The sequence below is a fragment of the Ranitomeya imitator genome, chromosome 6 (genome assembly GCF_032444005.1).
Source record: "Ranitomeya imitator isolate aRanImi1 chromosome 6, aRanImi1.pri, whole genome shotgun sequence".
Classification (NCBI taxonomy): domain Eukaryota; kingdom Metazoa; phylum Chordata; class Amphibia; order Anura; family Dendrobatidae; genus Ranitomeya; species Ranitomeya imitator.
Genome location: NC_091287.1, coordinates 551,285,261 through 551,309,654, shown reverse-complemented (window position 1 = coordinate 551,309,654; position 24,394 = coordinate 551,285,261). Strand labels below are relative to the sequence as shown.

At 50.0% G+C, this 24,394-nt stretch overlaps 2 protein-coding genes across 2 annotated transcripts in view; one reads left to right on the top strand and one right to left on the bottom strand.

Annotated features, from left to right (window-relative positions):
- PTP4A3 (protein tyrosine phosphatase 4A3) overlaps window positions 1-24,394 on the top strand; it is a 73,756-nt gene that overhangs the window by 20,645 nt on the left and 28,717 nt on the right. The gene's annotated exons all lie outside the window — the stretch shown is intronic.
- Window positions 15,012-15,491, bottom strand: LOC138643470 (octapeptide-repeat protein T2-like). Its single transcript, XM_069732376.1, has one exon. The coding sequence runs from the start codon at window positions 15,489-15,491 to the stop codon at window positions 15,012-15,014; it is 480 nt and encodes a 159-aa protein (XP_069588477.1).

The following is a 24,394-nucleotide window of genomic DNA, read 5'->3' as shown; positions in this document are numbered from 1 at the left end:
TGACCCCGTCCATCCTCCCTTCAATAGGGTGCAGTTGCAGAACAGCACCCCTAAAGTATGTTTCCCCCACCATGCTTCACGGTTGGGATGGTGTTCTTCGACTTGTACTCTCCCTTCTTTTTCCTCCAAACATGGCGAGTGGAGTTGATGCTAAAAAGTTCTATTTTGGCCTCATCTGACCACATGATCTTCTCCCTTACCTCCTCTGGATCGTCCAGATGGCCACTGGTGAACTTCAAACATGCCTGGACATGTTCTGGAGTGAGCTGGGAGACCTTCCAGGATATCAATCCATGACGGTGTCACTAATGGTAATGTTTGACTGTCAGAGCCACAATTCCTGCTGGTTGGTTGGTGATCAAATACTTAATTAATTTGCAGTTTATTGCATGAAATATCTAAATATCATACAATGTGATTTTCCTGGTTTTTGTTCTTCCATTCTGTGTCCCGGGTGAAGCGTTCCTATAATAAAAATTACAGACCTCTCCGTTCTTTGTAGGTGGGAAATCATGTGACATTGGCAGCGTATCAAATCCTAACTTCCCCCCTGTATGTCTGCACTATACACGATGTATGGCAGTGTGTGTGCGATATACGTGTGTAGTGTTACTCACCGTCTCATTGCAGCTTATGTTGCATTTTGTGCGTTTTCCGTGATTAATGTGATTCCCTGTAAAGTGTCATTCTGCTTCCCCCAGAAGAGCGCCCCCTCTTCCCCTGTGCCTGTGTTGGGTATTGCCTCTTGTCCCTGTAATTTTCGGGGTGCCCCTCGTTCTTCCTTTGGCTCCTTTCACCCCTTTTACATTAAGTTGTTCTTGTTGCTACAGAATTATGATTGTAGCCTAGGACAGAGGCTGACAGGTCCACAGCAGCACAGAGTATTACAGGAGGGGGATGTGCTGATCTGTATACAGAGCATTGGTGTGAGGAGCTGTGTTCCCAGCAGCACAGAGTATTACAGGAGGGGGAAGTGCTGATCTTTGTACGGAGCATTGGATTGAGGAGCTGTGTTCCCAGCAGCACAGAGTATTACAGGAGGGGGAAGTGCTGATCTTTGTACGGAGCATTGGTGTGAGGAGCTGTGCTCCCAGCAGCACAGAGTATTACAGGAGGGGGTTGTGCTGATCTGTATACAGAGCATTGGTGTGAGGAGCTGTGTTCCCAGCAGCACAGAGTATTACAGGAGGGGGATGTGCTGATCTGTATACAGAGCATTGGTGTGAGGAGCTGTGTTCCCAGCAGCACAGAGTATTACAGGAGGGGGATGTGCTGATCTTTGTACGGAGCATTGGATTGAGGAGCTGTGTTCCCAGCAGCACAGAGTATTACAGGAGGGGGATGTGCTGATCTGTATACAGAGCATTGGATTGAGGAGCTGTATTCCCAGCAGCACAGAGTATTACAGGAGGGGGAAGTGCTGATCTGTATACAGAGCATTGGATTGAGGAGCTGTATTCCCAGCAGCACAGAGTATTACAGGAGGGGGAAGTGCTGATCTGTATACAGAGCATTGGATTGAGGAGCTGTATTCCCAGCAGCACAGAGTATTACAGGAGGGGGATGTGCTGATCTGTATACAGAGCATTGGATTGAGGAGCTGTATTCCCAGCAGCACAGAGTATTACAGGAGGGGGATGTGCTGATCTGTATACAGAGCATTGGATTGAGGAGCTGTGTTCCCAGCAGCACAGAGTATTACAGGAGGGGGATGTGCTGATCTTTGTACGGAGCATTGGATTGAGGAGCTGTGTTCCCAGCAGCACAGAGTATTACAGGAGGGGGATGTGCTGATCTGTATACAGAGCATTGGATTGAGGAGCTGTATTCCCAGCAGCACAGAGTATTACAGGAGGGGGAAGTGCTGATCTGTATACAGAGCATTGGATTGAGGAGCTGTATTCCCAGCAGCACAGAGTATTACAGGAGGGGGATGTGCTGATCTGTATACAGAGCATTGGATTGAGGAGCTGTATTCCCAGCAGCACAGAGTATTACAGGAGGGGGATGTGCTGATCTGTATACAGAGCATTGGATTGAGGAGCTGTATTCCCAGCAGCACAGAGTATTACAGGAGGGGGATGTGCTGATCTGTATACAGAGCATTGGATTGAGGAGCTGTATTCCCAGCAGCACAGAGTATTACAGGAGGGGGATGTGCTGATCTTTGTACGGAGCATTGGATTCAGGAGCTGTGTTCCCAGCAGCACAGAGTATTTCAGGACGGTCTGAGCCCATGTTGGCGCCTCTTCCGCCTGTGACCTTGGTGACGTCTGTCCTCCCGGACGGGCAGGTCTCGTTCCTGCTCTTCTGCCCATCATTTCTCAGTAACGCTGGGACATTGTGTTTCCGAGGAGCAAGAATCTCCTCCGCGCCAAACAATGAAATGCTGCATCGTCTGTATGTAAATCTGCTTCCTCCTCTGCCGGGGCCGGAATATTCTCCCATATTATTTTTTTTTCTTCTTGCCCTGATATATTTCTGCTGTGGTTTTTTTTTTTTTTTTCTTTTATTCTGCTGGGTCCGGAGCAGCGCTCATCATAGCTCAGCTGTATGCCATGGCCCGGTGGCGGCCTGAGCCGTCAGTGATGTAACGGGGGCCCCGGGGCGGCCTGAGCCGTCAGTGATGTAACGGGGCCCCCGGGGCAGCCTGAGCAGTCAGTGATGTAACGGGGGCCCGGGGCAGCCTGAGCCCTCAGTGATGTAACGGGGGCCCCGGGGCGGCCTGAGCCGTCAGTGATGTAACAGGGGGCCCCGGAGCGGCCTGAGCCGTCAGTGATGTATCGGGGGCCCCGGGGCGGCCTGAGCCGTCAGTGATGTAACGGGGGTCCCAGGGCGGCCTGAGCCGTCAGTGATGTAACGGGGGCCACGGAGCGGCCTGAGCCGTCAGTGATGTAACGGGGGCCCGGGGCGGCCTGAGCCCTCAGTGATGTAACGGGGGCCCTGGAGCGGCCTGAGCCGTCAGTGATGTAACGGGGGCCACGGAGCGGCCTGAGCAGTCAGTGATGTAACGGGGGGCCCCGGAGCGGCCTGAGCCGTCAGTGATGTAACGGGGGCCCCGGGGCGGCCTGAGCCGTCAGTGATGTAACGGGGGTCCCAGGGCAGCCTGAGCCGTCAGTGATGTAACGGGGGCCCCGGGGCGGCCTGAGCCGTCAGTGATGTAACGGGGGCCCCGGGGCGGCCTGAGCCGTCAGTGATGTAACGGGGGCCCCGGGGCGGCCTGAGCCGTCAGTGATGTAACGGGGGCCCCGGGGCGGCCTGAGCCGTCAGTGATGTAACGGGGGGCCCCGGAGCGGCCTGAGCCGTCAGTGATGTAACGGGGGCTCCGACCGGCACCGCTCCTGTGTGTAGGCAATGGTGTCATCACTGATCACCGGGGATTATAGGGGCGCTTGGTCATCTGATCACTGTGATGGCAGGTGGGCTACCGTTCTGTGTCCGCCAGTGCATGGGGGTCCCAATCACTTCTGGTCCCCAGGCATTTGACTCACTAGGGGACGACACTGAGCCGTTTCTTCCCTCCGTCCGGAGACCCGTTGGGGGCGACGTCCTGCGTTTCCTGGTTATGGGGACGGTTTTCAGTAATTGCGTTAATTCCTCTGTCGTGGGCGTCCGACACCGTCCTGCCGCGGTCACACACAGGGTATGCTGGGCTGTGATCTCCGGTGTGACCGTAATCCTCCCGTCCTACCGGATGAGCGTCCATGATCCCCGGCCAGTAACGCCGGCCGCTCCTCTCATTAAACCCTTCTTCTCCTCACATCCTTCAGGGGCAGAACAATGGCTCTGCGGAGGTTGTGAATGAACGCGCTCCTCCTCCGCTGACATGGCGGCGGCTGCGGGCGACAATAACGCCGCCGTCCCACGGAGGGTACATCTGTGCTATCCCTGGAGCAGATACGTGGCCGCCCTCATCGATTATTTGTTACACTTGTCGCCCCTTATAATGTCCTGATTGATGAAAACTCCCTGCACTGATGCATTGTAACAAACCAATGTAACACCGCTGCGGTCAGTGAGGATGACGCCGGCTCTGCTGGACCTGGCCGGCTGTTATATGGCCGCCACGTACCAGGCTGGGGAGGTTGTCTGCTAGAGCTGATGTTTTGTTACAATGTATCCAGTGTGGACAGTTCTTTCCCTGCTGATAGTTTGTTACAGTGTGTCAGTTTATCGGCCTACAGAGCTAGTCTCAGCTGAGTTCCAAAAGTTCCGGTGCCAGAACTTGTTACCCCAACCCCATTGAAAACAATGGAGACCTGAACTATGAAAAATGAAACTGAATATATAGAATATTTATATTGCAAGTCTTTATTTTTCACTATATAGGACAAATTTTTATTAAATGCTTTAAAACAAAAAAAAAAAGTTGCAAATTTTGTCCAATTTTTCATTCAAAAAAAAAAAATGCAATAAGTTTCTGCATCTTGTATATGGCGCTGGACCGATCCCCGGCGGCGGTTCCTCTCCGCTGACCCCGTATCACGATGCGCTGTGCAGCGCTGCACTCCCCTGTGGGACGCCCTCCGCGGGGTTTTTGGGGGCCTGGCATTGACATCACTAATTGAAGACAGACCCGAGAGGGAGAGAACGGCAGGAAATGCCTGGAGACCCTCGCTCTGGTTCCTGGAGACCCTCGCTCTGGTTCCTGCAGCCTCTGTACATGGCGGATGCAGCAGAGCTGACGGCTCTGTGCAGGCTTTTATTATGAATGCAATGTCCTGTTCATCCTGATCCACCTGCTTCATGAATGTAATTCTGGAGCTGCGGTATAGACTGTCACTACAGTTGGCAATCTGCTGCCCGTGAGGATTGGGTCTGGAATCTGTGACCTGACTCAACTGAGTGTCAGATGTAGCAGTGCCGGGTAAGAGTAAGCTCTGATTTTACATAGGACTGCAGGTTGAGCGTCAGTGTTGGCTGACAGGTTGAGCTCTGCTACATCTGGGGGTATTTTAGGAAGCGAATGTCTTGCTCTATAAGCAGCGTCGCCCCCCCCTCCCTTCTCCGGTGGCGGAGCGCTCTGTCCCCCCTGCACAGCAGACACGAGCGGAGCGTGCGGCGCTGTGTGTGTCGCGCTGCAGATTTCTCCCAGCCGCACGGATTTACTGATCACGCTCCATCCCGGCCGGGAAAACCTGTGACGTCCGCAAAACGTAGGAACGTTCCCCGCTGCTGATAGGAGGGAAATCCCAGGGATAGACGAGCCTCACCACATCGGGGGTCCGGCCGGAGCCCACTACAGAGGGATGCTGGCGCTCTTATAGGGGGAACGCCACCACATCGGCTGCACCGCAGGTGAGTGACGGGGGTCCGGCTGGAGCCCACTACAGAGGGATGCTGGCGCTCTTATAGGGGGAACACCGCCACATCGGCTGCACCGCAGGTGAGTGACGGGGGTCCGGCCGGAGCCCACTACAGAGGGATGCTGGCGCTCTTATAGGGGGAACGCCGCCACATCGGCTGCACCACAGGTGAGTGACGGGGGTCCGGCCGGAGCCCACTACAGAGGGATGCTGGCGCTCTTATAGGGGGAACACCGCCACATCGGCTGCACCGCAGGTGAGTGACGGGGGTCCGGCCGGAGCCCACTACAGAGGGATGCTGGCGCTCTTATAGGGGGAACGCCGCCACATCGGCTGCACCGCCGGTGAGTGACGGGGGTCCGGCCGGAGCCCACTACAGAGGGATGCTGGCGCTCTTATAGGGGGAACGCCACCACATCGGCTGCACCGCCGGTGAGTGACGGGGGTCCGGCCGGAGCCCACTACAGAGGGATGCTGGCGCTCTTATAGGGGGAACGCCGCCACATCGGCTGCACCGCCGGTGAGTGACGGGGGTCCGGCTGGAGCCCACTACAGGGGGATGCTGGCGCTGTGCTGTGGAGCGGACACCAGTGGGGGGTATGTTTATGGGTTTGGGTCCTTCATCTGGTGCCCGGCCCCTGGTTCTGTTCCCAGACCCTTATTACCTAAAGCATGGGGACTATGCAAGACATGCTGGGAGTTGTAGTCTTATAACAGCTGGAAAGCTGCAGGTTGGAGATTTAATTTCATTTAATATTTGAATAGTTGTTTTTTTTTTTTGTATATATATATATATATATATTCTGCTCTCCTGGGTAATCTAACAGAGCGGGAGCTATGTATATAGTGTGTATATATTATATATCGATCAGACACCAGAGAACAATAGTGTACGTACCGGTGACCGTCCCTGGAGGCTGAGGCCCTACAGGCCCCTCGTCTCCCTCTCGTCTGTGCCGGTTTGCAAACCTCCCCCCTTTTTATCCCAAGAACCGTTAATGTCCCATACCCTGCAGTGGCTGATAACAGATAACAATAGCATTCACTTTCACAGCCAATGAAGCCAGCGAGGGATCGGTGAGCCCAGACTGTGGGTTAGTGACTCCTGATTGTCGGAGTGGTATCGGACCCGTTAGCACTGCGGGTTGGGGGTCTCTTTATTCCCCCTTTTTCGTCCGGGGCACAGAAGTAACCGAAATGCCGGCAGCACGGTGTGAGGCGGCGCTGCCAGTGTTCAGGTGCCCACAGTCAGCCTTATGTACCATGCGGACCCTCGCCCTCTTTACCATGCAGCCGTGCCCTGGTGTAGTGGGGGGCGCAGTCACATGGGGGGCACCCATCAGTCTTAGGATGGTGACACAACAAGGTTAACCCTTTCCTGATGAAGCAGTTTTAAGTTTTCTTGTTTTTCTTTCTTCCCGAATTACCATATTGTAACATGGGGTCTAGCAGCCAAGATCGGGGTCCACTCTGATCCCGGCCATTGTAGCTGGAGCCTGTAAGTGAGGGTCTCTCCTCCATGCTTTACACTACAGTCCTGCTCCATGAGGACACAGCGATGACTTCAGCTCGGCTCGGGGTGCTGCCCTCTCTCCGTCATGCTTTACACTGCAGCGCTGCACCAAGCACTTATAGGCTTTTTCTACCTGGGAATATACGTTGCTGTCATTTTTTCCCCCCTGTAGTTGTCATGTGAACCAGGAGGCTCAGGATGAACGGATGGATGAGGGAGTCTCCCATTGTATGTGATTGGAGGGCTCCCTGCTGTCCTGCACGGCACCCCGTCCTCCGGGCCCTGATCTTACAGTCTGCAGCACCGGATCACAGACGCGCTGTGGGAATATTCCTCTGTCCACGGCGCAGGGATCGTGGCTGGGTGGAGTGACCTGTGGGCAGCCATCTCTCCTGAAATACTCTGTGCTGCAGCTACTGTACTTTCCTGTGATCTCCAGCATGAGTACACACACCTCCTGAAATACTCTGTGCTGCTGTCACCCTGCTCCTTCGGCCGTATATCTCCCTCTGTGACCCCCATAGATCGGCACACTCCTCTCCTGAAATACCCTGTGCTCCTGTTGGTGAATCTTTGTGATCTGTCTAATCTCACTTTATCATATCTTATCCTGACCTCCCTGGGTGGGTGGACTGCACACTCCTCTCCTGAAATACTCTCTGCTGCTGTTGGTGAATCTCTGTGATCTGCCTAATCTCCCTTTATCATATCTTGTCCTGGACTCCCTGAGTGGGATAGCACACTCCTCTCCTGAAATACTCTCTGCTGCTGTTGGTGAATCTCTGTGATCTGCCTAATCTCCCTTTATCATATCTTGTCCTGGACTCCCTGAGTGGGATAGCACACTCCTCTCCTGAAATACTCTCTGCTGCTGTTGGTGAATCTCTGTGATCTGTCTAATCTCACTTTATCATATCTTGTCCTGACCTCCCTGGGTGGGTGGACTGCACACTCCTCTCCTGAAATACTGTGCTGCTGGCATCTGTAAACTTCCATCCATCTACAAGTGCTCCCATAGCGTTCCGCTGCCTGCGTCGGACCCCCACAGAGGTTCGGTGTGTGGTCTTATGTCACCTAATACTAAACCTTTCCAGCTGTGTATGAGACAGTGACTACAGGAGATCAGCGGCCGCCCCCCATCGCGGGGCACAGACCGGACCCCCGCCTGCCGCTCACAGCCAGGTGGAGACCACAGCGGGAGCCATAATCTGAGTACACGGCACAGACCCCTCATCATCCGGAGCACCCCCTGTCCTCACGTGACCTCGCCACGACTGCGAATCCCAGAAAAACGCCATGACTTTTCTGCGTTTGTTCTTTGGAAACATCCAAAACTGAAATATGCAAATATATGCAAATAGGCACCACAAATTTGGCTCCTTCCACACCCATTGGTGAGAACTGGGCCTGCTTTACATCTTACATCAGATAGTTAAATGCTCATCGTCCTGTGATATAATGGACGGTCTGTAGGAGATCTTGTTGCCAGTTTTTTCTAGATCTCTGCTTGCTTCCAATGAAACCCAAAGCTTCTCGCTGCTGGGAAAGTGGCAGCCTGTGTCCAGTCTACAGGTTCTTCCTGCAGATGAATACATAGTATCTGTGCTGACGCATTGTCACAAACTAGATTTGCGCTACTGATGTATTTAAAGGGTTAATCTCCTGATCACAAATGGTAAAATGCAGATTGCTTGCGAAAACAAGGAACTTGGCAATTCACCTTTGCAGTCTGAGCTCTGACTGGCTTTTCAAGCAAGGCATCCCGCGCTTACAAGCTCTTTTCTATAGATCTTGTAAGCGCCAGGTTTGCTGGATGCGGCCAACATCACTGCAGCATCGGAGGAGCGCAGGGAAGGTGGCGGCAAAGCGTCCTCTACTTGCAGCACGGAAAAGTACGCAGTCCTGGCCGGAGGAGCGAGCTAGCGTGCAGCTAGTCCTGGCCGGAGGAGCGAGCTAGCGTGCAGCTAGTCCTGGCCGGAGGAGGGAGCCGGCGTGCAGCTAGTCCTGGCCGGAGGAGCGAGCTGGCGTGCAGCTAGTCCTGGCCGGAGGAGGGAGCCGGCGTGCAGCTAGTCCTGGCCGGGGGAGCGAGCCGGCGTGCAGCTAGTCCTGGCCGGAGGAGGGAGCTCGCGTGCAGCTAGTCCTGGCCGGGGGAGGGAGCCGGCGTGCAGCTAGTCCTGGTTGGAGGAGCGAGCCGGCGTGCAGCTAGTCCTGGCTGGAGGAGGGAGCCGGCGTGCAGCTAGTCCTGACCGGGGGAGCGAGCTGGCGTGCAGCTAGTCCTGGCCGGGGGAGCGAGCCGGCGTGCAGCTAGTCCTGGTCGCGGGAGCGAGCCGGCATGCAGCTAGTCCTGGCCGGGGGAGCGAGCCAGCGTGCAGCGAGTCCTGGCCTGATGCACATACCTACAACTGAAGACGTGCCATAAATGTACAAAATAAGACCACCCCATTAATAGGGGGATGTTGCAGATTTAGGAATATCCTCCATGAAGCAGAGTGGAGGCAGTGTACAGAGGGCGGAGTCTTCCCAATGATACGGTGCAATGCCTCATTTTCCCTGTTGTGGCGCTCCACGGCCTGTGGCGTTCTGGGGGTCCCAGCGGTGAGCCCCTTATTGCTGAGCTGGTGTAAACATCTTGTTGACTACTTTGCTTGTCGTTCTCGCGTGCGGTGGCTCCTGATGTGACTAGTGGCCCCGGGGGGCCCGTTGCATCTGGTGGAATCTGCACTAATTGGCTCGCACCCGCCCATGTGCTGGATAATGAGCGCTGCCGAGCCGCCTGCTGCAGGACTTTCACCATTTTTAGTCATCTCTGCTTGGCTTTTTTAAATAGAAACACCATCTACATCCAAGCACTAAAGGCGTTTCAAGACCCTGTCCGCTTCCTCCTGGCGCCCCCCACGTATCCTCTTGTAGTGGGAGTGAATTTAGCCGAGCTGCAGTACCGCACACGACCTGTGGACTGGTGTGGCGCTGTCTTGTTACGAACGCTGCCACGATTATCCTGTAGGAGATGTGAGCGATGGTTTCCATTGTTCTTCTCCAGACTGATACATTGTTACAACCTGTAAGAACAGGCAGAGACTTGTGCAGCCTGTGGATTTAGCTCCGAGACAATTGTGACAAACCTTCAGCTGTGAGTAGTGAGGACACCAAGCGGAGATCTTGGTGAGGAATTGAATGTGAAATCTGTAATTGGTCACCCATGTATGACGGGAGGTGGCACTGGGCAGAACGGATAACCCTTTACCGCTCGCTGGCATGGCTAGTTGGTAAGCACAGCGATGTGGCCGGAGCGCTGGCATAGGGCGCCGGAGGCAGCAGACTGTGGCAGATTAGGTCTCTGCATTGTTGCCCACGCGGCTGGCACCCAGCGCACTGTCATTATAAGCCCGTCCGTGGTGCCAGCTCCCAGATCCGGCTCATTGGTGCGGTCACTGCACATCAGACGGCCGCCATCGAGCCCAAATTACATGCTGTCCCGCCCGGACTGTGAAAACTGAGGATTAGCTGCCTGATATAGCACAGGCGCCCGCGCCATCCCGTCGCCTCCCGTGCCAGGCTACGTATGTCGTGGCATCACAGTACCAAGCCCAAGTGTCACTCGCTTGGGATAATTTCATGTCTTGATTTTTCTTCTTCTGCCAGGAGGTACATTGCCGCCAGGAGATACATTGCCGCCAGAGGCGCTTGCCTATGGGTTACTACTCCGGACCCCTTACAATTAGGACCTCGATACAAGAGGTTGTACTTCCTGATGTTTTTTGGAGGGTGGGCAGTGATGTCCCCCTTATGGGGTTTCCTGTGGATTTCCGTTTTCTTCCTGGAGTTTATCATCCAGGTCCAGTTTTGCTGCGGGGGATGGGGGGGATACATTGTGCATCGGGCTCTGCGATCAGGGCATGTAAGGTAAAATCTGAAATATCCTCCCCGGAGAACACACTGGTCAGTCCCATGTAACATGGTGTACGTGTGATGGGAGCTCAGGTTACAAGGGACATGCAGGGTGGGCCGCTGCTCCTATATTTGGCTGGAGCCCCCTCACAAGTCGGTCTGTCTTATACGGCAGCCAAGACGCTCTCCGCAGACAATAATAACCCAGGAACTTTTTCCACCTTTACCAGGGACCAAACATTAATATATCACAAGTAGTGACAACCAGATCTTACTGGCTGCACCGCCGCTGCTGCAGCATCTGTGGATTTGAGAATTGGGGTTACCATACAGCGCCCCCGCAGGGCAGTTGAGGAATTACTTCTCTACCATTGAAATCAATGGGCTTCTAAGTCCTCCAGAGCAAGAACGTGTTTAATAGGGGTTTTCTGGTGTAGAAATCAATCTGCTGGACAGTCTGGAGTTGATGGAGGACAAATCCAGAGTCGGAAAGCACCCCTTCATCAGCATTCTGCCAGAACCATAGGTGCAGGGACTAAAGTTTCCTGCACTGTTTCCTCCACAACCCTCTTCTGCTATAAACAGATTACACTTGACAACAGACAGTGGACCGCAAACTAGACAGAAGGGAAACTCCAAGTGGCCGGCACTTCGGACTCGGTGATTTATCGTGGATAAGACAAAATTATTTTTAGTTTTAAATTACCGTACTGGCAGATTGTCACATTCTCTGTCAAATGAGATCAAGTTGCCAGAAAGGGAAACTGTCTGGTTCCTTTGCCTTTTAATTACAGAGATAAGAGGCTGTCAGTGAAGCGAAGGGAGGCTGCGCTGGGCAGGGAATAGAGCTGGAGTGGCAGAGGCTTCAGATCTACCATAGCACTTTATCCTCATTTGTATATAAATTGAAACACTGATTTTACCCGAAAATTGTAACGTGATAGGCTTATTTAAAACATGGTTTTTATTCTAAATGTACCAAGTAAAAACGCGTTTCGGCTTGAGAAAAGCGTTCATCAGGTAAGATATAAATCCCATGCTTCCTCTATTTTGAGGTCTGGCCACATATTTTCAAAGATGCTCAGATTCTGGGACTGTGAGGGCCATTGTAAAACCTTCAGTTTGAGCCTTTTGAGGTCGTCTATTGTGGATTTGTGTTCAGGATCATTATCCTCTTGTAGCAGCCATCCTCTTCCTCTTTTCACCTTCAGCTTTTTACAGATTGTGTTATGTTTGCATCAAGAATTTGTTGAAATTTTATTGAATCCATTCTTCCCTCTACCCATGAAATGTTCCCGTACCATTGGCGGCAACGCAACCCCAAAGCATGATTGATCTACCCCCATGCTTAATGGTTGGTGAGATGTTCTTTTCCTGAAATTCTGTGCTTTTTTTTTTTTTTTCTCTCCCCACACAAATTTGATCATTGTGGCCAAAGAGTTCTATTTTAACATCATCTGTCCACAGGACTTGTTTCCATCAGGCTTGTTTAGATGTTTTTGCATACTCTGACCTTTTAATTTTATGGTGAGGACACAGGAGAGGTTTTCTTCTGATGACTCTTCCATGAAGGCCATATTTGTGCAGTGGTTTCTGAACAGTAGAACAATGTACCACAACTCAAGAGTCTGCTAAATCTTTCTGAAGGTCTTTTGCAATCATGCAGAGGTTCTGATTTCCCTCTCTAGCAATTCTACGAGCAGCTCTTCCTGAAATTTTTGCTTGATCTTCCAGACCTTATCTTTACCTCCACTGTTGCTGTTAGCTGTCATTTCTTAATAGCATTTCGAACTGAGGAAAAGGCAACTTGAAAATGCTTTGCCATCTTCTTACAGCCTTCTCCTGCTTTGTGGACCTATCATTTTAAACTTCAGTGTTAGGCAGCTGCTTAGAAGAACCCATGGCTGCTGTGTGGAAATCTGCATCACCTGGGCTTTCCTCACTATGATGGTGAACAGGCTAAGAACTGAAACCTTGGTCACAGTTATCTGAGCACACAAATCTCCAAGGGTGCCCAAACTTTAGCATCGGCCCTTTTTTTTTTCTATTTGTAATTTTTAAAATGTTAATGTCATCTTTATCTTTTAGGCCTTTTTAGAGATAATTTGATCTTCAGTTTGCTTAATTGTTCACAATAACCGTAATTGTAACCAGGGTTGCACAAACTTGTCCATGCGCATATAATTTGGGGTGTGAAATCCTGTTGACCGATTCCCTTTAGGCTATGTGCACACGTTCAGGATTTCTTGCAGAAATTTCCTGAGAAAAACCTGCGTGCGTTTTTTGCGCGTTTTCACCACGTTTTTGGTGCGTTTTTTTTTTTTTTTTTTTTTGCGGATTTTTCCGGACATTTCCCAATGCATTATATAGTGGGAAATCCGCAAAATTAATGAACATGCTGCGTTTTTACAGCGATGCGTTTTGTTTTTTTTGCGTAAAAAAATGCATCATGTGCACAAAAATTGCGCAATTCATTCTAAATGATGGGATGCATAATGTATGCTGTTTTTTTTTTTTTTTTTTTTGCGGTTTTATAGCGGAAAAAACGCAAAAAATCAGCAACGTGTGCACACAGACTTAAAGTTCTGTGACATCTAACTTGCCCAAAGCCGCATATGAGCTGTTGGCCGGCAGATATTCCTCATGAGTCCCCGTATACACTTTCCTGTGTGTGCTTACAATAGCAAAGGGGAATAAGCAGCCGTCACATGGGAACAAAGATTCGGAAATGTCCTAACCCGGCATGTGATCCTTCCCCTGACACAGGTTGTAAAGGGACAGTGTTCTCACCCGACCCCAATATGTCAAACCGTTACATGCGCTAGATCAGTTATCTCTGTGTAATGCTTTGTATCACTTGGGGGTGGGGGGGGGGGTGCCCTGCAGGAGAACTGAGCACTTGCTACTGATTGCTGCGCCGCTGATCTCTGGTGTACTTGCTGCTGATTGCTGCACCACTCAGCTCTGGTGTACTTGCTGCGCTGCTGAGCTCTGGTGTACTTGCTGCGCCGCTGAGCTCTGGTGTACTTGCAGCTGACTTCTGGTGTACTTGCTGCTGATTGCTGCGCCGCTGAGCTCTGGTGTACTTGCAGCTGACTTCTGGTGTACTTGCTGCTGATTGCTGCGCCGCTGAGCTCTGGTGTACTTGCTGCTGATTGCTGCGCCGCTGAGCTCTGGTGTACTTGCTGCGCCGCTGATCTCTGGTGTACTTGCAGCTTACTTCTGGTGTACTTGCTGCTTATTGCTGCACCGCTGATCTCTGGTGTACTTGCTGCTGATTGCTGCGCCGCTGAGCTCTGGTGTACTTGCTGCGCCGCTGAGCTCTGGTGTACTTGCTGCGCCGCTGAGCTCTGGTGTACTTGCTGCGCAGCTGAGCTCTGGTGTACTTGCTGCTGATCGCTGCACCGCTGAGCTCTGGTGTACTTGCTGCTGATCGCTGCGCCGCTGAGCTCTGGTGTACTTGCTGCTGATCGCTGCGCCGCTGATCTCTGGTGTGCTTGCTGCGCCGCTGAGCTCTGGTGTACTTGCTGCGCCGCTGAGCTCTGGTGTACTTGCTGCTGATCGCTGCACCGCTGAGCTCTGGTGTACTTGCTGCTGATCGCTGCGCCGCTGAGCTCTGGTGTACTTGCTGCTGATCGCTGCGCCGCTGAGCTCTGGTGTACTTGCTGCTCATCGCTGCGCCGCCGAGCTCTGGTGTACTTGCTGTGCCGCTGATCTCTGGTGTGCTTGCTGCACCGCTGATCTCTGGTGTACTTGCTGCTGATCGCTGCGCCGCTGATCTCTGGGGAGCAGATTGTGACTGCCTGAGTCAACAACAACATCCCAGGATTTTTTTTTTCTGATTTAACTTCTGAAACTTGATATTAAGTAGTTGCCACTTTACATAAATCAAAACAAGGTTACTGCTGTTATGGCGACCGGGAATCTGTTGTCACGGAGGCTGTGGGATGATTTCTCTGGAGTTGTTGTTGCTGATCTTGGTCCCGTGCTACAAGTACATGAAGAGACTCCTCCGTTATGTAACTCGTCCTCCCATACTTCGTCTTGTGGCTTTCTTTCCCTCCTTCCTTGCCTTTCATTTGTTTTCTTCCCTTTTTGCCTTTCTTTCCTGCTATTTTTCTCCTTTAACATTTCCCTTCCTCATTTCTTTCCTTACCCCTTTGCTCCTTCACTTCCTCGTTTCTTTCCTTTCCTGTCCCTTTTCTCCTTTTCCTTCCCCTTCCCTTCTTTTTTTGCCTTTTTCTTTCTCATTTCCTTCCTGCTTTGTCTTGCCATTCCCGCTCTCTTCCTACTGTGCCTTCCTCTTACCTTCTTTTGCATTTCCCTTTCCCTTCCTCCTTTGCCTTTTCTTGCCCCTTTCTTCCTTCATTGCCTTGTCTTTCCCATTTCTTCCCCTTCCTTTTTATTTCCCTTCCTTCTGTCTTGCCTTTCTCGCTCCCTTCCTTCTTTGCCTTGCCGTTCCATTTCTTCCCCTTCTGTGCATGTTGCTTCCTTCTTTGCCTCTTCTTGCCCCTTACCTTCCTCCTTTGCCTCTTCTTGCCCCTTACCTTCCTTCTTTGCCTTGCCCTTCCCATTTCTTCCCCTTCCTTTTTATTTCTCTTCCTTCTTTGTCTTGCCTTTCTCGCTCCTTTCCTTCTTTGCCTTGTCGTTCCATTTCTTCCCCTTTGCACGTTCCTTCCTTGTTTGTCTTGTCTTTCCCGCTCCCTCCTGTGCTTTCCCTTCCTCCTTTGCCTCTTCTTGCCCCTTTCTTCCTCCTTTGCCTCTTCTTGCCTCTTACCTTCCATCTTTGCCTTTTGTATTTTTGTTTTTCCCCAGTGATCAAAATGGCTTAAAGGAAACCTGTCACCCCTTTTTTTTCGATTTGAGTTAAAAAAAAACATGGTTCAATAGTGCCTGAGCTCTGCATTACATCAGTACCTTTCATATCCCCTGATTCCCCACCTTTGCTTAGAAAATACCTTTGTAATCTTTTCATATGTAAATTACCCCGAACCGATGGGCGGAGCCTATTCTCCGCGCCTACCACCCCCCCGCTCCTCGGTGTGCTGGACGTAATGAGATGTATGAATAGCACAGGTCCCGCACAGTTTCTGCACCTGCGCATTGAATTGGCCTCTTGCGCCTGCGCAGTATGCTTTGCCCAACTGTGGTCAAAGCATAAAAACACTATTGCGCATGCGCCCACATTTTTAATTACGTTCTATGCCCCCTTGCATGGCAAGACTTCCGGGGCACAGAACGTCATGGAAAATGGCGCATGCGCAGTAATGAAAACTACGCCGACGCAGGAAAGAAAAATGAATCCGTAGAGCATGGCAGCAGGTGGGGAGAGATGGCGAATAGGCTCCACCCATCAGACCGGGTAATTTACATAGGAAAACGGAGAGATTACAAAGGTATTTAATCAGCAAAGGTGGGGAATTGGGCAATATGAAAGGTACTGCTGTAATGCTGAGCTCGGGCACAATTGAATCATATTTTTATCTCAAATCGAAAAAAAGGGGTGACAGGTTCCCTTTAAGTGCCCAAAAAAAAAATGCAGATAATTCTACACTGGTTTTCCAGCAATAGCCTGTGGTGTTAAGTGTTTTTTCTGTGTATATATTGGGTGAGTCGCTGGTCACCCAGTGTCGGCCCCCACAATCCTGAGACCATGGCTCTGCCCCACAGGCGGCCGCCCAGGTGATGTCCCCGGTGGTCTCAGGCCTTCCTGTGGGCAATGAATGGCGTGTATACATGTACATGGTGCAGAGACCCCAGTGCTGGATTTTGTGTGGTAGTGACCTGAGGACCTGGATGTCTGCCCCCCATGTGTCTGCCCCCCATGTGTCTGCCCCCCATGTGTCTGCCCCCCATGTGTCTGCCCCCCATGGCCATCTCTGCCCCGCTCCTGTATTAATTGGCCCTTTTTAAGGTTAATTCCTCCTCGTGTGGAGGGGGAGGCTGCTCGGCTATTCCAGGCCCGGCGTCACGTCACACGTCGCCCATTCCAATCCCAGAATTTTACACCTTGATGGCGTCTGCAGGGTTTTTCTATTACAACCCCCATCATACGGCCCGGCTGTTGCCATGGCAGCAGAGGCTTTCTGAATGGCTGATTACCGAGGTAGAGCGACATGTATCAGTCACCATGAGACCACCGCCAGCGACAACCTCACCCCCACGTCACACGAGCCCCCGAACAATGTGGAAGGCCCCCACAGCCCCTGATGAGGGTCCGACAGCGTAATGAGGAGCCGTGTCAGACCGCAAATGTCTCCACACAGGAGAGAAACTCACAAGGTTCCTACAACACCTCCCCAGTAATGGCTGATAACAGGGAGTAATAGACTGTAGTCTCCTCCCCAGTAATGGCTGATAACAGGGAGTAATAGATTGTGGTCTCCTCCCCCAGTAATGGCTGATAACAGGGAGTAATAGACTGCAGTCTCCTCCCCCAGTAATGGCTGATAACAGGAGTAATAGATTGTAGTCTCCTCCCCCAGTAATGGCTGATAACAGGGAGTAATAGATTGTAGTCTCCTCCCCCAGTAATGGCTGATAACAGGGAGTAATAGATTGTAGTCTCCTCCCCCAGTAATGGCTGATAACAGGGAGTAATAGATTGTAGTCTCCTCCCAGTAATGGCTGATAACAGGGAGTAATAGACTGTAGTCTCCTCCCCAGTAATGGCTGATAACAGGGAGTAATAGATTGTGGTCTCCTCCCCCAGTAATGGCTGATAACAGGAGTAATAGATTGTAGTCTCCTCCCCCAGTAATGGCTGATAACAGGGAGTAATAGATTGTAGTCTCCTCCCCCAGTAATGGCTGATAACAGGGAGTAATAGATTGTAGTCTCCTCCCCAGTAATGGCTGATAACAGGGAGTAATAGATTGTAGTCTCCTCCCCCAGTAATGGCTGATAACAGGGAGTAATAGATTGTAGTCTCCTCCCCCAGTAATGGCTGATAACAGGGAGTAATAGATTGTAGTCTCCTCCCCCAGTAATGGCTGATAACAGGGAGTAATAGATTGTAGTCTCCTCCCAGTAATGGCTGATAACAGGGAGTAATAGATTGTAGTCTCCTCCCCAGTAATGGCTGATAACAGGAGTAATAGACTGTAGTCTCCTCCCCAGTAATGGCTGATAACAGGGAGTAATAGACTGTAGTCTCCTCCCCCAGTAATGGCTGATAACAGGGAGTAATAGACTGTAGTCTCCTCCCAGTAATGGCTGATAACAGGGAGTAATAGATTGTAGTCTCCTCCCCCAGTAATGGCTGATAACAGGGAGTAATAGATTGTAGTCTCCTCCCAGTAATGGCTGATAACAGGGAGTAATAGATTGTAGTCTCCTCCCCCAGTAATGGCTGATAACAGGGAGTAATAGATTGTAGTCTCCTCCCCCAGTAATGGCTGATAACAGGGAGTAATAGATTGTAGTCTCCTCCCCCAGTAATGGCTGATAACAGGGAGTAATAGACTGTAGTCTCCTCCCCAGTAATGGCTGATAACAGGGAGTAATAGATTGTAGTCTCCTCCCCCAGTAATGGCTGATAACAGGGAGTAATAGATTGTAGTCTCCTCCCCCAGTAATGGCTGATAACAGGGAGTAATAGACTGTAGTCTCCTCCCAGTAATGGCTGATAACAGGAGTAATAGATTGTAGTCTCCTCCCAGTAATGGCTGATAACAGGGAGTAATAGACTGTAGTCTCCTCCCAGTAATGGCTGATAACAGGGAGTAATAGATTGTAGTCTCCTCCCCCAGTAATGGCTGATAACAGGGAGTAATAGATTGTAGTCTCCTCCCAGTAATGGCTGATAACAGGGAGTAATAGATTGTAGTCTCCTCCCCAGTAATGGCTGATAACAGGAGTAATAGACTGTAGTCTCCTCCCCAGTAATGGCTGATAACAGGGAGTAATAGACTGTAGTCTCCTCCCCCAGTAATGGCTGATAACAGGGAGTAATAGACTGTAGTCTCCTCCCAGTAATGGCTGATAACAGGGAGTAATAGATTGTAGTCTCCTCCCCCAGTAATGGCTGATAACAGGGAGTAATAGATTGTAGTCTCCTCCCAGTAATGGCTGATAACAGGGAGTAATAGATTGTAGTCTCCTCCCCCAGTAATGGCTGATAACAGGGAGTAATAGATTGTAGTCTCCTCCCCCAGTAATGGCTGATAACAGGGAGTAATAGATTGTAGTCTCCTCCCCCAGTAATGGCTGATAACAGGGAGTAATAGACTGTAGTCTCCTCCCCAGTAATGGCTGATAACAGGGAGTAATAGATTGTAGTCTCCTCCCCCAGTAATGGCCGATAACAGGGAGTAATAGATTGTAGTCTCCTCCCCAGTAATGGCTGATAACAGGGAGTAATAGATTGCAGTCTCCTCCCCAGTAATGGCTGATAACAGGGAGTAATAGATTGTAGTCACCTCCCCAGTAATGGCTGATAACAGGGAGTAATAGATTGTAGTCTCCTCCCCCAGTAATGGCTGATAACAGGGAGTAATAGATTGTAGTCTCCTCCCCAGTAATGGCTGATAACAGGGAGTAATAGATTGTAGTCTCCTCCCCCAGTAATGGCTGATAACAGGGAGTAATAGACTGTAGTCTCCTCCCCAGTAATGGCTGATAACAGGGAGTAATAGATTGTAGTCTCCTCCCCCAGTAATGGCTGATAACAGGGAGTAATAGATTGTAGTCTCCTCCCCAGTAATGGCTGATAACAGGGAGTAATAGATTGTAGTCTCCTCCCCCAGTAATGGCTGATAACAGGGAGTAATAGACTGTAGTCTCCTCCCCAGTAATGGCTGATAACAGGGAGTAATAGATTGTAGTCTCCTCCCCCAGTAATGGCTGATAACAGGGAGTAATAGATTGTAGTCTCCTCCCCCAGTAATGGCTGATAACAGGGAGTAATAGATTGTAGTCTCCTCCCCCAGTAATGGCTGATAACAGGGAGTAATAGACTGTAGTCTCCTCCCAGTAATGGCTGATAACAGGAGTAATAGATTGTAGTCTCCTCCCAGTAATGGCTGATAACAGGGAGTAATAGACTGTAGTCTCCTCCCAGTAATGGCTGATAACAGGGAGTAATAGATTGCAGTCTCCTCCCCAGTAATGGCTGATAACAGGGAGTAATAGATTGTAGTCTCCTCCCCAGTAATGGCTGATAACAGGGAGTAATAGACTGTAGTCTCCTCCCCCAGTAATGGCTGATAACAGGGAGTAATAGACTGTAGTCTCCTCCCAGTAATGGCTGATAACAGGGAGTAATAGATTGTAGTCTCCTCCCCAGTAATGGCTGATAACAGGGAGTAATAGATTGTAGTCTCCTCCCCAGTAATGGCTGATAACAGGGAGTAATAGATTGCAGTCTCCCCCCCAGTAATGGCTGATAACAGGGAGTAATAGATTGTAGTCTCCTCCCCCAGTAATGGCTGATAACAGGGAGTAATAGATTGTAGTCTCCTCCCCAGTAATGGCTGATAACAGGGAGTAATAGATTGCAGTCTCCTCCCCCAGTAATGGCTGATAACAGGGAGTAATAGATTGTAGTCTCCTCCCCCAGTAATGGCTGATAACAGGGAGTAATAGATTGTAGTCTCCTCCCCCAGTAATGGCTGATAACAGGGAGTAATAGATTGCAGTCTCCTCCCCCAGTAATGGCTGATAACAGGGAGTAATAGACTGTAGTCTCCTCCCCAGTAATGGCTGATAACAGGGAGTAATAGACTGTAGTCTCCTCCCCAGTAATGGCTGATAACAGGGAGTAATAGACTGTAGTCTCCTCCCCAGTAATGGCTGATAACAGGGAGTAATAGATTGTAGTCTCCTCCCCAGTAATGGCTGATAACAGGGAGTAATAGACTGTAGTCTCCTCCCCAGTAATGGCTGATAACAGGGAGTAATAGATTGTAGTCTCCTCCCCCAGTAATGGCTGATAACAGGGAGTAATAGATTGTAGTCTCCTCCCCCAGTAATGGCTGATAACAGGGAGTAATAGATTGTAGTCTCCTCCCCCAGTAATGGCTGATAACAGGGAGTAATAGATTGTAGTCTCCTCCCCCAGTAATGGCTGATAACAGGGAGTAATAGATTGTAGTCTCCTCCCCCAGTAATGGCTGATAACAGGGAGTAATAGATTGTAGTCTCCTCCCCAGTAATGGCTGATAACAGGGAGTAATAGATTGCAGTCTCCTCCCCCAGTAATGGCTGATAACAGGGAGTAATAGATTGTAGTCTCCTCCCCAGTAATGGCTGATACCAGAGAGTAATAGATTGTAGTCACCTCCCCAGTAATGGCTGATAACAGGGAGTAATAGATTGTAGTCTCCTCCCCCAGTAATGGCTGATAACAGGGAGTAATAGATTGTAGTCTCCTCCCCCAGTAATGGCTGATAACAGGGAGTAATAGATTGTAGTCTCCTCCCCCAGTAATGGCTGATAACAGGGAGTAATAGATTGTAGTCTCCTCCCCCAGTAATGGCTGATAACAGGAAGTAATAGACTGTAGTCTCCTCCCCCAGTAATGGCTGATAACAGGGAGTAATAGATTGTAGTCTCCTCCCCCAGTAATGGCTGATAACAGGGAGTAATAGATTGTAGTCTCCTCCCCCAGTAATGGCTGATAACAGGGAGTAATAGATTGTAGTCTCCTCCCCAGTAATGGCTGATAACAGGGAGTAATAGATTGTAGTCTCCTCCCCCAGTAATGGCTGATAACAGGAGTAATAGATTGTAGTCTCCTCCCCCAGTAATGGCTGATAACAGGGAGTAATAGCTTGTAGTCTCCTCCCCCAGTAATGGCTGATAACAGGGAGTAATAGACTGTAGTCTCCTCCCCCAGTAATGGCTGATAACAGGGAGTAATAGATTGTAGTCTCCTCCCCCAGTAATGGCTGATAACAGGGAGTAATAGATTGTAGTCTCCTCCCCCAGTAATGGCTGATAACAGGGAGTAATAGATTGTAGTCTCCTCCCCCAGTAATGGCTGATAACAGGAGTAATAGATTGTAGTCTCCTCCCCAGTAATGGCTGATAACAGGGAGTAATAGATTGTAGTCTCCTCCCCAGTAATGGCTGATAACAGGGAGTAATAGATTGTAGTCTCCTCCCCAGTAATGGCTGATAACAGGGAGTAATAGATTGTAGTCTCCTCCCCAGTAATGGCTGATAACAGGGAGTAATAGATTGTAGTCTCCTCCCCCCAGTAATGGCTGATAACAGGGAGTAATAGATTGTAGTCTCCTCCCCAGTAATGGCTGATAACAGGGAGTAATAGATTGTAGTCTCCTCCCCCAGTAATGGCTGATAACAGGGAGTAATAGATTGTAGTCTCCTCCCCCAGTAATGGCTGATAACAGGGAGTAATAGATTGTAGTCTCCTCCCCCAGTAATGGCTGATAACAGGGAGTAATAGATTGTAGTCTCCTCCCCAGTAATGGCTGATAACAGGGAGTAATAGATTGTAGTCTCCTCCCCCAGTAATGGCTGATAACAGGGAGTAATAGATTGTAGTCTCCTCTCCCCAGTAATGGCTGATAACAGGGAGTAATAGATTGTAGTCTCCTCCCCCAGTAATGGCTGATAACAGGGAGTAATAGATTGTAGTCTCCTCCCCCAGTAATGGCTGATAACAGGGAGTAATAGATTGTAGTCTCCTCCCCCAGTAATGGCTGATAACAGGGAGTAATAGATTGTAGTCTCCTCTCCCCAGTAATGGCTGATAACAGGGAGTAATAGATTGTGGTCTCCTCCCCAGTAATGGCTGATAACAGGAGTAATAGATTGTAGTCTCCTCCCCAGTAATGGCTGATAACAGGGAGTAATAGATTGTAGTCTCCTCCCCAGTAATGGCTGATAACAGGGAGTAATAGATTGTGGTCTCCTCCCCAGTAATGGCTGATAACAGGAGTAATAGATTGTGGTCTCCTCCCCAGTAATGGCTGATAACAGGGAGTAATAGACTGTAGTCTCCTCCCCCAGTAATGGCTGATAACAGGGAGTAATAGATTGTAGTCTCCTCCCCCAGTAATGGCTGATAACAGGGAGTAATAGATTGTAGTCTCCTCCCCCAGTAATGGCTGATAACAGGGAGTAATAGATTGTAGTCTCCTCCCCCAGTAATGGCTGATAACAGGGAGTAATAGATTGTAGTCTCCTCCCCAGTAATGGCTGATAACAGGGAGTAATAGATTGTAGTCTCCTCCCCCAGTAATGGCTGATAACAGGGAGTAATAGATTGTAGTCTCCTCTCCCCAGTAATGGCTGATAACAGGGAGTAATAGATTGTAGTCTCCTCCCCAGTAATGGCTGATAACAGGGAGTAATAGATTGTAGTCTCCTCCCCCAGTAATGGCTGATAACAGGGAGTAATAGATTGTAGTCTCCTCCCCCAGTAATGGCTGATAACAGGGAGTAATAGATTGTAGTCTCCTCCCCCAGTAATGGCTGATAACAGGGAGTAATAGATTGTAGTCTCCTCCCAGTAATGGCTGATAACAGGGAGTAATAGACTGTAGTCTCCTCCCAGTAATGGCTGATAACAGGGAGTAATAGACTGTAGTCTCCTCCCCAGTAATGGCTGATAACAGGGAGTAATAGATTGCAGTCTCCTCTCCCAGTAATGGCTGATAACAGGGAGTAATAGATTGTAGTCTCCTCCCCCAGTAATGGCTGATAACAGGGAGTAATAGACTGTGGTCTCCTCCCCCAGTAATGGCTGATAACAGGGAGTAATAGACTGTAGTCTCCTCCCCAGTAATGGCTGATAACAGGGAGTAATAGATTGCAGTCTCCTCCCCCAGTAATGGCTGATAACAGGGAGTAATAGATTGTAGTCTCCTCCCCCAGTAATGGCTGATAACAGGGAGTAATAGATTGTAGTCTCCTCCCCCAGTAATGGCTGATAACAGGGAGTAATAGATTGTAGTCTCCTCCCCCAGTAATGGCTGATAACAGGGAGTAATAGATTGTAGTCTCCTCCCCCAGTAATGGCTGATAACAGGGAGTAATAGATTGTAGTCTCCTCTCCCCAGTAATGGCTGATAACAGGGAGTAATAGATTGCAGTCTCCTCCCCCAGTAATGGCTGATAACAGGGAGTAATAGACTGTAGTCTCCTCCCCCAGTAATGGCTGATAACAGGGAGTAATAGACTGTAGTCTCCTCCCCCAGTAATGGCTGATAACAGGGAGTAATAGATTGTAGTCTCCTCCCCCAGTAATGGCTGATAACAGGGAGTAATAGATTGTAGTCTCCTCCCCCAGTAATGGCTGATAACAGGGAGTAATAGATTGTAGTCTCCTCCCCCAGTAATGGCTGATAACAGGGAGTAATAGATTGTAGTCTCCTCCCCAGTAATGGCTGATAACAGGGAGTAATAGACTGTAGTCTCCTCCCCAGTAATGGCTGATAACAGGGAGTAATAGATTGTAGTCTCCTCCCCCAGTAATGGCTGATAACAGGGAGTAATAGATTGTAGTCTCCTCCCCCAGTAATGGCTGATAACAGGGAGTAATAGATTGTAGTCTCCTCCCCCAGTAATGGCTGATAACAGGGAGTAATAGACTGTAGTCTCCTCCCCAGTAATGGCTGATAACAGGGAGTAATAGACTGTAGTCTCCTCCCCCAGTAATGGCTGATAACAGGGAGTAATAGATTGTAGTCTCCTCCCCCAGTAATGGCTGATAACAGGG